The sequence below is a fragment of the Alosa alosa genome, chromosome 16 (assembly GCF_017589495.1).
Source record: "Alosa alosa isolate M-15738 ecotype Scorff River chromosome 16, AALO_Geno_1.1, whole genome shotgun sequence".
Lineage (NCBI taxonomy): Eukaryota > Metazoa > Chordata > Actinopteri > Clupeiformes > Clupeidae > Alosa > Alosa alosa.
This window is the reverse complement of record NC_063204.1, coordinates 67,199-82,198: the sequence shown is the minus strand read 5'-3', so window position 1 is coordinate 82,198 and position 15,000 is coordinate 67,199. Positions and strand designations below refer to the sequence as shown.

Genomic DNA, 15,000 nt, shown 5'->3' with positions numbered 1-15,000 from the left:
CCCTGCACACACACACTGCGGTGCTCCCCTCCCCTCACACCACCTACAGTTATACACACACCTGGTCTCTACCACCTGAGACCACTCACACACACACACGATTTTACACACACCTATGATACACACACCCCATAAAATCAGTATTAGCTAAATGAGTTTTAGAGCTGAAATGGTTTGTTTTTCCGGCTTGTTAGCAGTTGATTCCATTGTTGCGAAGCCTGCCTCCAAACTCCGTGATCCTACTATCGTTGTTATAGTTACCATTCATAAGCATTGATATGGAGCGGCAAGCTTTTATTTACCAGATCTACTTCATAGGTGTAGTATATCACTTTTAACACCCTTTTCAACCTAGACCATGGTATAAGCTATAATCTACAACACTGTTACATAGTTAATGGACTAGGCTATTTCTGTTAGCACTTCATTGCACACACTATTGGTCCTCTGCTGAGCCTCTGTAGCCTCCGCCCCTGGGTGTGGTCGTGGGTTGAGGGAGGCGGCCTCATGCGGGTCCCCGCCTTTCTCCCTCTTAATGTTGAGCTGTGATTGGCCAGGAGAGGAGGGGGTGGAGCCGGAGAGAGGAAGGGTCTTCTTGAGTGACAGCGCGAGAGGGTTGTAGGCGGGGAGAGGCGTGCTGAGAAGAACATCCCCCTGAGACGACGAGGAGGCGGAGCCAGAGGAGCAGGAGGCGGTCTTAAGGTGGGGCTCCATGGCAACCTGCTGTGCCTCCATCTCCCTTCGTGCCTGTTCCAGGATCCAGGCAGATCGCCTCGTGGCTCCGCCCCTGACTGCGCCCCCTGACCGCCCCTCTACCCTGGGGAGGCACTGGGTCTGAGGGAGAGAGGTGGAGTGTCTAACATGTGTGTGTGTGTGTGTGTGCGTATTATTGTGTGTGTGTGTGTGTGTGTGTGTGTGTATGTGTGTGTGTGTGGGGGGGGGTGGGTGTCTGTGTGTGTGTGTGTGTGTGTGTGTGTGTGGGGAGAGGTGGGTGTCTAGCATGTGTGTGCGTGTGTGTGTGTGTGTGTATGTGTGTGTGTGTGAGAGAGTGGAGTGTCACAACATGTGTGTGTGTGTGAGAGAGTGGAGTGTCACAACATGTGTGTGTGTGTGTGTGTGAGAGAGAGGTGGAGTGTTACAACATGTGTGTGTGTGTGTGTGTAGAGAGTGGAGTGTCATAACATGTGTGTGTGTGTGTGAGAGGGGTGGTCTCCTAACATGTGTGTGTGTGTGTGTGTGAGAGAGAGAGTGGAGTGTTACAACATGTGTGTGTGTGTGTGTGTGTGTGTGAGAGACAGTGGAGTGTCACAACATGTGTGCGTGTGTGAGAGAGTGGAGTGTCACAACATGTGTGTGTGTGTGTGTGTGTGTGTGTGTGTGTGTGTGTGAGACAGTGGAGAGTCACAACATGTGTGTGTGTGTGTGTGTGTGTGTGTATGTGTGTGTGTGTGAGAGAGTGGAGTGTCACAACATGTGTGTGTGTGTGTGTTAGAGGTAGTGTCATAACATGTGTGTGTGTGTGTGTGTGTGTGTGTGTGTGTGTGAGAGAGAGAGAGTGGAGTGTCTCAACATGTGTGTGTGTTTGTGTGTGTGTGTGTGTGTGTGTGTGTGTGAGAGAGAGAGTGGAGTGAGTCACAACGTGTGTGTGTGTGTGTGTGTATGTGTGTGTGAGAGAGAGAGAGTGGAGTGAGTCACAACATGTGTGTGTGTGTGTGTGTGTGTGTGTGAGAGTGTGGAGTGTCACAACTAGTGTTGTCACGATACCAAAAATTATGACTTTGATGTCGTGCCATAAATATCACGATGCCGATGCTGAACGGTACTACGGCGAAATGTTCCAGTTCAGTTCAGTTCAGATATCTTTATTGGTCCCGAGGGCAATTCGGTTTACAACCAACCCATCCATTAGGGGTTAAAAGTTAAAGAGTCGTGCTTGCACTGTATAAATGTATGCAATGTTAAGAAAAAATAAATCCTAAGATATCTGGAAAACAAGGACTCATACCTCCTCAAGTGTATTGGTCATTTGTGTTGAATTTAGTGCACTTTTGTAGTGTCCAGAGTCAATTCTGGGTTCTATACTTCCTACATAATTATGACCGCACAGCAAAGCAGTCTCATATAAGTTTAGTCAGATTTTTTATTTTTTTTTTAGCATGTCCAAATTTCCGTCCAAAGTTCCGGGACACTGAAAGGGCCGGTGTGAGCGAAACTTGGTGGGCATGTAACCCATGGATAGCATGGAACCATCGGTTTTCGTTTTGATCTGTATCCCGCTGTACTGGACCCCCGAAGGAGGGTAGGGCGAACCTGATTTTCTATGAATATCTTGAGAACCGTAGGGCCTAGGATGACAATTTTTTTCCGTATGTTGCCTCCAGGGGTCATGTTAGCCCGTTCCATTGCACACGTATTGCATCAAACAGACCACTGCCTTTTATACATTACAGTAATCATCGTATGACACATGCTCACACAATGGTTATAATAATAACAGCATGCATGCACATGCAAAAACACATCATGACAGAGCACAAGCAGCACATACACACAGCTACACACACACACACACTACACACACACACACACACACACACACACACACTAAACCTTCTGCGCACACATGCACCTGGTCAAATTTCTCCGTTATGAACAAGCAAGAAGGGGTGGGGTTGTATAAAATGAATTTTACATGTGAAATCTATGAACTAATCATGTTTTGGTACTTGTTGTCTAGCAGATACCAGTGAGAATTGAGTGTGGATAATGCAATTTAGTGAGACAGTTACCAGAATCCTTTTAGGCCTTTCAGGCGTGATTTATAGTTATGGTTAATTTACATTGTGTTGTGTTTTGCCAATAGTAGCTTTAAATAGTCAAACTAGGCTAGATCAAGATCAGTGTTGAAATTGCATGCAAATCACTGAATGCTATGCAGAGACTAATCTTTAGGCCATCTGATGTACAATGTAAACTTCCCTAGGCCTTCCTGTGTTCATGGGATTTCTTTGACAGTTGCAAAGGAAAATGTGAGGATAGTCTTCTTTAAGCCCAGTGTACAGAGTACGGCGTTCAACCACTCAGGTCTTAAGTCAGATAGGCCTACACCATTACTGTTGCAATATGTCTGTGTGCAGTCCTCTGGGCGTGAACATTGCGCTTTCATCACGTTAGCACCCTATGATTACAACTCGTTATGTCTCGTCAAAATTCATTGATGAAGGAAGGTTCGCTATCCCAGAGAACCATACTCGTTTACTTGAAGCTAGACTAAAACAGAAGAAAGACTTGGCACCTAACCATGTAGTCGTGTTTTCTATAGCATATTAGTTAACCTGTTAAAATGTTGGGATAATATCTGCGAGGTGTTTAGCCAAGTTCCATCGTAGCCTACTGCTTTAAATGACATTGGAAACATGCAAAGCGGGCCTCTGTGTGTACCAGTGGTGGACATTACTTGAGTACATTTACTCAATTACTGTATAGGTAAGCTTTTTCATGTCTGTACTTTACTTCAGTATTTCAATTTTATTAAGCACACTTTTACTCAGTACATTTGAGGCTAAATATCTTACTTTTTACTCCACTACATTTTGTGACAGCTGATACAACTGAGTTCCTTTTGGAGAAAAAAGACTGTCCAAATACATATGTTACATGTATATATTTTCTATTAAGCGAGCTGAGCTTTTGCAGAAAATGGTGTTACTAACCTATTTATTATCCACTATTTTGTACCTTGTTGACCTTTTCACAATAATGATGTTAACATAACTGGCCTCTGACGCCATCGAGCAAATGATAGACAATGACAGACAATCTGACACTATCAACACAAAAGGAAATATCTGATTTGTCTGAAATTAAAAGACCAACAAAGAAAATGTATGGAAATATGTAAGATAAGATATCACATTAGCTTGTTTTTAGTTCTTTCTACATACAACAATTATTAGCTGATTTTTGTCCTTGAATGGAGTGAGAAAGGCTTAATGAATGCCTATGTCTGTGCCGAATCATTTCCAACAATAGTAAATGCAACTGTATTAGTCATAACACATTTCAAGACTTTTACTTTCGAGCACTTAAGTACATTTGAAGGCAAGTACTTTGTACTTCCACTCAAGGGAAATGTAAAAAGGAGGACTTTTATTCTTACTGGAGTAACATTTGACCATGTGTGGTCTCTACTCTCTCACTCAAGTACAGGATTTTGTGTACTCACCACCACCGCTGCTGTGTACCCTGATGGCTTGCCTTCACTATTCGCTGGCGTATCCGAAATAGTTGCAGATTTCACTTCACCTTTGTTTTATCCACAAGGCCGAGGGCGGTCGGCAAAGAACTACTGTATGTTGACGTTGGCCGCGCACTCACTCACTCAGAGCTGCCTGTTTGACACGCCCACTTGCCTGGAGGATGCGTGCAAGGAGCAGTGAGAGCAGCAGAGGAGGGAGGGCAGTTCACTTTTGAGACACAGAATGTTAATTTTAATAAAGCATTGATTCTAAAAAACGCCGGAAATCGTGATCGCTTTTGGCGTGAAGGCATCGCGGATACCTTTTTAGATCGATAATAATCACCGTTAACACTAGTCACAACATGTGTGTGGGTGTGTGTGTGTGTGTGTATGTGTGTGTGTGTGTGAGAGGCAGTGGAGTGTCACAAGATGCGCGCGTGTGTATGTGTATGTGTGTATGTGTGTGTGTGTGTGTGTGTGTATGTGTGTGTGTGTGTGTGTGTGTATGTGTGTGTGTGTGTGTGTGTGTGTGAGAGAGTGGAGTGTCACAACATGTGTGTGTGTGTGTGTGTGAGAGAGAGTGGAGTGTCACAACATGTGTGTGTGTGTGTGTGTGTGTGTGTGTGTGTGTGTGTGTGTGTGTGTGTGTGTGTGTGTGTGTGTGTGTGAGAGAGTGGAGTGTCACAACATGTGTGTGTGTGTGTGAGTGGAGGTCACAACGCCCTTCGCCCGCATGCAGCTTTGGCTCACCGAAATCAGCACAATGTGGACAACAACGCGCGTGTGTGTGTGTGTGTGTGTGTGTGTGTGTGTGTGTGTGTGTGTGTATGTGTGTGTGTGAGAGAGTGGAGTGTCACAACGTGTGTGTGTGTGTGTGTGTGTGTGTGTGTGTGTGTGTGTGTGTGTGTGAGAGAGTGGAGTGTCACAACAAGCCCTGGCCCAAGCTGAGCCTGAAGGGGACAAGCCCTACAGATCCTGACATGCAGCTTTGGAGAAGAAAAGACAATAATGTGGTTTGTGTGCTCATGGACATAGGCATGGAGAAAAAAGGTGTGTGTGTGTGTGTGTGTGTGTGTGTGTGAGTGAGAGAGAGTGTCACAACATGTGTGTGTGTGTGTGTGAGAGAGAGAGTGGAATGTCTCAACATGTGTGTGTTTGTGTGTGTGTGTGTGTGAGAGAGTGAGTATGAGACTCTATGTGTGTGTGTGTGTGAGAGAGTGGAGTGTCACAACATATGTGTGTGTGTGTGTGTGTGAGAGAGTGGAGTGTCACAACATGTGTGTGTGTGTGTGTGTGTATGTATGTATGTGTGTGTGTGTGTGTGTGTGAGAGTGAGAGAGTGGAGTGTCACAACATGTGTGTGTGTGTGTGTGTGTGTGTGCGTTTGAGTATGAGAGGGAGAGAGTGGAGTGTCACAACATGTGTGTGTGTGTATGAGACTCTGTGTGTGAGTGTGTGTGAGAGTGAGTATGAGACTATGTGTGTGTGTGTGTGTGTCTCACCTGCTCTTTGCACCTGCAGTTCTCTCTTGGCCTGCTCCAGTATGGACCTGATGGCCCTCATCTCTGGAGACTGATGAGTAGTGATCCTCTGGAGTTCTGGGATAGAGAGAGGATGCTCCCTACAGAGGGAGAGGGATAGAGAGAGAGAGAGAGAGAGAGAGGAGAGAGAGGGAGAGAGAGAGAGAGAGAGAGAGAGGGGGAGAGAGAGAGGGGAGAGAGGGGGGAGAGAGGAGTGGGGGAGGGAGAGAGAGGGAGAGAGAGAGAGAGAGAGAGAGAGGGGGAGAGAGAGAGAGGGAGAGAGAGAGGGGGAGAGAGAGAGGAGAGAGAGAGAGAGAGAGAGGGGGGGAGAGGAGAGAGAGAGAGAGGAGAGAGAGAGGGGGGGGGGGGGAGAGAGAGAGAGAGGGGGGGGGGAGAGAGAGAGAGAGGGGGAGAGAGAGGGAGAGAGAGAGGGGAGAGAGAGAGTTGTTATTATTTTATTTTGTATTTTTAAACAGATATTGTATCTGTGTTGTTTTATTATATGTTTGTTTTATAACACTGCTTCCATTGAGTAATGCCAATAAAGCTCCATTGAAATTGAAAAAAAAAAAAGAGAAAGAGAGAGAGAGAGAGAGGGAGAGAGAGGGAGAGAGAGAGAGGGAGGGAGAGTGAGAGAAAGGAGAAAAGAAGAAAAGAGAAAAGAAGAGAAATTCCTTCCAAGAAGACATCCCAATCCCCAATCCCAGAAAGAATCCCCAATCGAACCATCCCCATCCCCTTATCCCCAATCCCCATCCCCATCCCAATCCCATCCCAATCCCAATCAAATCCAATTCCTTAAAACCAAATCCCCATCCCAATCCCCATCCCCATCCCCATCCCATCCCAATCCCAATCCAAATCCAAATCCAAATCCCATCCCCATCCCCATCCCCATCCCCAATCCCATCCCAATCCCATCCCAATCCCCATCCCCATCCCCATCCCAATCCCATCCCAATCCCAATCCAAATCCAATTCCCTTCCAAATCCCAATCCCAATCCCAATCCCCATCCCAATCCCAATCCCATCCCAATCCCCATCCCAATCCCCATCCCCAATCCCAATCCAATTCCCTTCCAAATCCCAATCCCAATCCCAATCCCCATCCCAATCCCAATCCCAATCCCATCCCAATCCCAATCTGGCTAAAACTGTTCTCATCAGTAATAGAACCAATTGCCCTTTATGGCAGTGAAGTGTGGGGCCCACTTGGAAATCAGGACCTAGATAAATGGGAAAAACACCCAGTTGAGATCCTGCATACTGAATTTTGTAAAGCCATTCTAAAAGTCCACCGGCACACAACTAATAACGCATGTAGGGCAGAACTAGGCCAATACCCTCTGCTGATAAAAATTCAGAAAAGGGCAAACAAGTTCATAAAACATGTAAGTCTGAGTGACCCAAACTCATTCCACTATAAAGCCCTTGAAACACCAAGAGTTGAGCAAAGATAACTCCCCTACCAACCTGGTCTTCAGTCACCCTCCTCCAGAGACATCCAACACTTTAAAGGCCAAAAATGGTGGCCCACATCCTCACAAAATGTTTGGATTAACCAAACCCCCAAAACCTAAAAGACATTTATGGCCTAATATTGGCAATCTAAAAACACAATCCCAAAGCAAAATGCAATGCTATCTGACCCTAAACAGGAAATATACACTTGCACATTACCTAACAAAAAATAAAAGAGACAAATTTGAGATGCACACTAACTTGAAATACAGACTCAGTGAACACCGTTTAGCCATAGAAACAGGAAGACACAAAAGACATGGCTTCCAAAAGACGAGCCGCCTACGCCAGCAGTGCAGAGATGATGTTGTTGAAACTGAATTACACTTTTTAACTGAATGCCCAAAATTTGAATCAATTCAAGCAATAAATACTTCCCAAAAAAATGAAAGAAAAAACCCTAATTTCTATGACCTACCAAACCCGAATAAAATACTGTACTTATGGGGGAGAAGACACAGACAGCAGTATTACTGCTGCCCAATATGTCCTTGCCTGTCACCAGCTGAGAGACACTGAGTGATTTTTGTATGCATGTACATGTGACACACACAGACACACACACACACACACACACACCGCACCCCCTCTCACAGCCACAGCCACATACACTAACTCAACACAGTCCCCTCATGTTGTATATACTGTACCATACTCTTGAAGTTTCTACTCAGTCCACTTTTAGATTTGTGCCCTGATGTATTGTATGTCTGTAAGTTTGTTGCCTATGTTGAGTCACTCAGAACTTGAACTCAATATGTTGTACTCAGACACAGACAAAAAAAAAATATATATGTTCTTTACACTTTGTCCATGTACCCCTATCCCTTGTACCTGTATAATTGCTTAGATCCTGATACTGTACTTTTATGTAACAATTGCTTTGGCAATACAAGTGTCATATTTGTTATGCCAATAAAGCACCATTTGAATTGAATTGAATTGAAAGGGAGAGAGAGGGATAGAGAGGGAGGGAGAAAGAGAGGGAGGGGGAGAGAGGGGTGGAGAGAGGGAGGGAGGAGGGGGGGCAAGGTAAGTTCAATATGTATATCCAATACCACTCCATACTGGGGTTGAGTGTGTGTGTGTGCGTGCGTGCGTGCGTGCGTGCGTAGGGAACAAAATGAGCTCCACCGAGAAGCAATGTTGTGTAGATGAGTGTGTTGGTAGATGAGTATGTTGGTAGATGATTGTGTATCAAACACAGATGCTGATCATGTTCAAAAAATTTTGTGTGTGTGTGTGTGTTGGGCAGTGTGTGCTACAGTACCTAGGCTAGTATGAAGTAATCAACATCTATGTGTGTGTAGATGATTGTGTGTGCTGGACAGTGTATTGCACAGTGGCTAGGATCATTAATCAACAATTTGTGTGTTTGTGTGTGTGTGTGTGTGTGTGTGTGTGTGTGTGCTGGACAGTGTGTGCTACAGTGGCTAGGCTAGTATGAAGTAATCATCATCTGCATTTGTGTGTGTGTGTGTGTGTGTGTGTGTGTGTGTGTGTGTGTGTGTGTGTGTGTGTGTGTAATGCATTGCGTAATCAACATCCGCATTTGTGTGTGTGTGTGTGTGTGTGTGTGTGTGTGTGTGTGTGTGTGTGTGTGTGTGTGTGTGTGTGTGTGTATGTGTGTATGTGTGTGTGTGTATATGTGTGTAATCAACATCTGCATTTTCACTCTAATTGTAGTCATTTGGCAAGCTACCCGGCTAAAATGAGTCCAGTTCGACAAAATAAAAATAAAAAATGGGTTTACTGGATATTCATAAAAATGGGTTTACTGGATATTCATACTGTAATCCACAGTCCTTAGGGTTTAAAACAAGGGGTCATTTGTTCAATTCCGTTTAGCCAACCCAGAGATATTGGCCAAAATGTGAAAGCTATCCTCATCTCAGCAAAAAAAAACAGTTTTGAGAAAATCAGCTTTAAAGTTTGTGAAGTGAAGACGAGCATATTATGTATATTTCCTCTCAACCAATCACCACAAGGCTATGCATCTTGATAAAGTTCCCTTGGCCTTTGGAATTAAAATAGCCGCAGTGCTGTCGCTATCAATCTCTGTTGTACGTTCTCCAAAGAAATCCGTAGCAAAGATTGAATTGCTTCAGAATCCGAAAAGATCCGAACTACAGCGCAGCTTCTGTTCGTGCTAAAACTTCGTGAGGCCTTGCTAAAACTCGTGAGGAGGCTATTTCTTAGTAGTTAACTAGAACTTGTGAGGGGTAGCCTATTCCATTTTGGTAAAACTGTGAGGCCTTCGTGAGTTAACTAGAACCTGTGGGGTAGCCTGTTCCCAGCTAAACTAGGGTTTAACTAGAACCTGTGGGGTAGCCTATTCCATTAAGCTAAAACTTCAGTGAGGGCCGTGGTTTAACTAGAACCTGTGAGGTAGCCTATTCCATTAACTAGAACCTTCGCCTATTCCATTGAGGCCTTAAGTAGTTAACTAGAACCTGTGAGGTAGCCTATTCCATTCGCGCGGTAAAACTCGTGAGGTCTTCGTAGTTAACTAGAACCTGTGAGGTAGCCTATTCCATTCGCGCGGTAAAACTCGTGAGGCTTTCGTAGTTAACTAGTACCTGTGAGGTAGCCTATTCCATTCGCGCGCTAAAACTCGTGAGGCCTTTGTAGTTAACTAGAACTTGTGAGGTAGCCTATAATGTTCTATCAACTTCTGAAGACGACAAGGACATCAATACCCTAACGCTTAACGTTTATAAATAACGTTTTTGTTTTTAAATAGGCCGCCATCGGACCAATCGGGTGCAATCTCTGTTAGGAATCTGGTCAGCAACAACTGTATGTTTAGGTTTGTTGCGTAGGTATGTAAGGTGGCTGTCTCTTCTCCTAAATCTCTTGGCTAAAATAAAAACGTTCTTCTTTTTCAAAGAAAACGGAAACTTTCCTGTTCTCACACAGCAAGCGCTTGAACAAGGAAGAAAAACGTCAACTTTTTTATCCAAAATTTAATGCAGCCTACACATTTGGCCTTCAAAATCATAGTTCTAGGTCGTTTTACAGTAAGATACGTCTATGAGTGGTAGATAAGAGGTAAAGGAATGTGTTCGTAGTGAAATTAGAAAATGCATAATTTTGTCATTTTTTTAAATGGATTTCCATGACATCTGTGTGTGTTAAATACTGAATGGTGGTGTGTGTGTGAGTAAGGTGATATGATGGGATGTGGTGGTGATCATTAAATAAAGAAGCAAAATACATACATACACACATAGACAGACAGACAGACAGGCAGACAGACACACACACACACACACACACTCACACACAGACAGACAGATGGACAGACACAAACACACAGACAAAGACATAAACATAGACACACACACACACACATGCACTAAGACAGAGACAGACATATGGACACACACACACACACACACACACACACACACTCCTCACCTCTCTGTCGTCCCTGGATGCTTCGCAGGGCGAGGATGTTCTGCTGGTCAGACAGGAAGTGCTTCATCTTGGCGAAGGGCTCCTTCCCGCGCACGGTCAGCTTGCTCCAGGGCTTGGGTCGGGCCAAGATCTCGCTCACCGAGCCCTGCGACAGGCCCAGCACGTAGTGTCCGAACACACGCTGCCCGATGTTGTGCTTGATCAGCTGCTCCTTGACCTGCCGAGCCACCTCCGCCGTGTCCACTTCCTCTGCTTGCCGCTTCTTCCCTGGCGTCCCTCTGGGTCGCCGCCCCGGGAGAGGGCAGGTCAGCGGAGCTTGGGGCTTCGGGCAGAGGGTCGGGGGCTAGGGAGTCCTGCGGCGTCCTGCCATAGAGGCAGTGGAGGAGCAGCTGCTGCCGCTGCAGGAGGGAGCTGACCACCGGGGGCAGCGCTGAGTCCAGCGGGCCGTTAGCGTTAGCGTCAGCGTCAGGAGGGGGCGGAGGGCCGACGCCCGTGCGAGGAGCAGGAGGTGTGTGTGTGTGTGTGAGTGTGTGTGTGTGAGGTAGAGGCTGGGGGGAGGAGGAGGGGGGAAGAGGAGGCGTGTCACACTGGGGGAGGGGCTTGGTGACAGTGGGAGGGGTCTGCTGGGGCTCCGCCTCTTTCCCTTTCCGTCCCGCTGACCCTACAAGAAAGGTCAAACACAATGCATTATGGGAAAGCCCAGAACACAATGCATTATGGGGAGCCCAGAAAGTGTCCAAAAGCACAGAAGTGGAGATCTGAATTGTGGCTGGTAAAACGCTGCCCATGCATTTGTGGTTTGCACCTTTCTTGTAAGCACCAGCCTGGAGGGACACACACACACACACACACACACACACACACACACCTCCAGATGCCATCATGCATGGGGGGGGCGTTCCTTGAATTGGTCCTTGTGTTGGTCTCTGAGTGTCCAGTCTGTGAGAGGGTATGTGTGTGTGTGTGTGTGTGTCTCCATACAGCTAGAGGTACTGTAAGTGGATCGTGCAGATATGCTCACTCAGCTCAGTCAGCAGGTCCCTCATTGGTCTATAGCTGGTTACAGTTCATTAAGGCCTTTGATTGGATACAGTAGTGAGGCATCTGATGCAATTCAGTGACGAGGCCTGTGAGTGGCTGAAGTTGACTGTGATTGGTTAGAGATTGGTAGTGAGGCCTGTGTCTGGTTGCAGGTTGGTAGTGAGGTTGGTGATTGGCCGCAGCTCAGTGAGGAGGCCTGTGATTGGTAAGGACCAGCTGAAAGGGGCGGGTGCAGCTCCAAACAGTGGTCAGTGCGTCCGTGGGCAAACGCGTCCAAAAGCAACAGAGACCCACTCCACACACACACACACACACACACACACACACACACACAGGACAGGACCCCAGACCCACCCACCCACACACACACTGCCCTGGCCTAACACACACACACACACTGCCCTGGCCTAACACACACACACACAAACACACACACCCATAAGCTCATGAGTTTCAGAGAGTTGAAGGATGACAGAGAGAAAGCTAATTACTTCCTGTAATGTCTCCAAACAAATGAAATAACGAGGACGACAGAAGCACTCACACACACACACACACACACACAGAGACACACACACACACACACACACACACACAGACTCCGGTTGTAAGCAGTGTGCCTATGAGATCATGTCTCATGTGTCTAAATGTGTCACAGCTGCTCTTCAACACTACGCAACACACCCACACAGAGAGTAAAGAAGACTGTGTGTGTGTGTGTGTGTGTCGATAGTAATAAATGTATTCGTGTGTAATATATATATCAAATGTGTTTGTGTGTGTGTGATGTCAATGTTGACGTAGAAAGAAGACCACAAATAAAAGTAATAAAACTGAAACAAATGCGAACATGCGAACGTCTGGGTCTCCCCACCAAAGCCACCGCCTCTCCCTTCAACACACAGTCTCTGTGTGTGTGTGTGTGTGTGTGTGGCGTGTGGTTATTGTATTATTGTGTGAATCTGTATCTGTATGTGTGTGCGTGTGTGTGAGAGTGTGTGTGAGAGTGTGTGTGTGTGTGTGTGAGTGAGTGAGTGAGTGTGTGTGTTACGACCCCCTGTGCCCCTTCGGGCCTCTCCTTGTCAGTGCACGGGCAGGTAGGGCCTGATTAGGTCGATTAGGAAGTGTGTACACCTGCATCAGGGTATTGCCATATAAGTTCTCCTCCTCCCCTTTAGGCACCTTTCTTCTCTTGCAGGCACCATTTTGACTTTCTCTCTGCACTGGCACTTCACTTTCTTTCTCTCTCTGCACTGGCACTTCACTCTTTCTCTCCTCTCTCTCTCTCTCTCTCTGCACTGACACTTCACTCTTGCTCTCCTCTCTCTCTCATCTTTCTGTCTTCTTTTGTCTGCCATGTAGTCATCTTCCATACTGATGCTGGCATTGCACTCATACACACACTCCCCGCCACCGTGTCTCATCCTCCCCCCCTAGACATTCACTCACACACACTGCGCCACCACTCATCCTCCCCCTAGACACATCATACACACACGCACGCCAACACTCATCCTCCCCCTAGACACATCATACACATCATCGTATGCAACACATTCATCATCCCCCCTAGACACACATCATCCACAGTGCATACACCACCACTCATCCTCCCTGAAGGGCACACATACACACTCATGACGCCAACTCATCCTCCCCTAGACACATCATACACACCATCCTCCCCTAGACCTCCCTAGACACATCATACACACACGCACGCCACCACTCATCCTCCCCCTAGACACATCATGGGTTAGGGTTCATCCTCTAGACACATCATGGTTGGTATTACTATTGTTGCTTCATCTTAATAAATTATAAATTGGAACTTTGTTGTCCGTTTCCCTTTATGTTGGTGGACACCGACTTTCTGAGCCGGCATTGAACAGTGTGAGGTGTGGTGGTGAGTAACAGGAGTGTGTGAGTCAGTGTGTGTGTGTGAGAGTGTGCTGGATTTGCCTCGTCTGCATGGTAAAGAGTCTATATATAAAACCAGCTTCATTCACTCTGAGTCTTTACACATGAGGACACTTACACTCCAAAACCGCACACGCACACGCACACACACACACACACGAGCACCCACACAGGCACACACACACACGCACGCACACACACACACACACACACACATACACACCTACCGCTGAGCTCGTTGTTCGCGATGCGCAGGGAGGCTGTCTCAGACTGGAGACTGCGGTTCTTCTCCAACAAGAGCACCTCTAGAGGTTTGGAGGAGTCCTGACACACACACACACACACACACACACACACACACACACACACACACACACACACATTCAAAAAGACTTCACATTACTAAGAGTATAACAGTGTATTGGTGTGTGGTGGAGAGTGGGTTTATATGTTTGAAAGAGTTGGTGTGTGTGTGTATGCAGGTGTGTGTGCCTATTTGTAGGCATCAAGATAATTAATGGTAGGTGGCGGCAAGTGATTACCTGCACAGATCCGTCTGTTGGGAACTCCATGGATTTCAGGATGCTGAGGAAGGAGACACGACCACAGGGATACACAGTTAATGATGTCACACACACACACACACACACACACACACACACACACACACACAGCTGTACCTGAGCTCTTTCTTCACTTCTTCATAGTCCGCCTGCTGCTGAAGTTTTTCTTCCAACTCCTACACACACACAGACACAAAGGGACACTTAAGGGAAGAGGAGAGATAGACTTCTCTGCATAGTCTGTCTGCCTCTTCATCCCTCCATGTTTGGCACTGTCTGTCCACTAGCCACTTGTACCACTTGTCTTTATGCCTCACTGTTTCATGCATTATTACACATTAGCACATATGCATAACCCCTCCATGCCACAGCGAACTGTGGCCACACTTATACATTTTTCTTAAATAGTTAAATATATAGATATATAGACTTTACTTTACTTTTATTTCTGCATTGTTGCACTGTTGACTTACTCATTTGCACTATCACCATGACCACTATCACCATTGCACTACCACCATGACACTCATTCACATAGAGCACCTTAGAGCACCTTACCATACCTTACTATGTAACAGAGAATCACAGGCTCAGTCATTGCAAAAGCCCTCTGATTGATTAATCACCACTATGTGGATACTGTTTTAGAATTGATTTAGATTAAGTGTTAGTTAGTTAGTATAATTTGTATTTTAGTATATTTTTATTTATTGTATTAAGTGTTAGTATAATTTGTATTTTAGTATATTTAGTATATTCTTTATCTTCTACTGT

At 45.9% G+C, this 15,000-nt stretch overlaps 1 protein-coding gene across 1 annotated transcript in view; it reads right to left on the bottom strand.

The window, feature by feature from the left end:
• The window catches only part of cux1b (cut-like homeobox 1b), a 65,359-nt gene that overhangs the window by 25,025 nt on the left and 25,334 nt on the right, over positions 1-15,000 (bottom strand). The window contains 7 exon segments of the mRNA XM_048266910.1: positions 436-812; positions 5,743-5,838; positions 10,703-10,982; positions 10,984-11,363; positions 13,891-13,987; positions 14,206-14,248; positions 14,344-14,402. Coding sequence (XP_048122867.1) covers positions 436-812; positions 5,743-5,838; positions 10,703-10,982; positions 10,984-11,363; positions 13,891-13,987; positions 14,206-14,248; positions 14,344-14,402 — 1,332 coding nt within the window.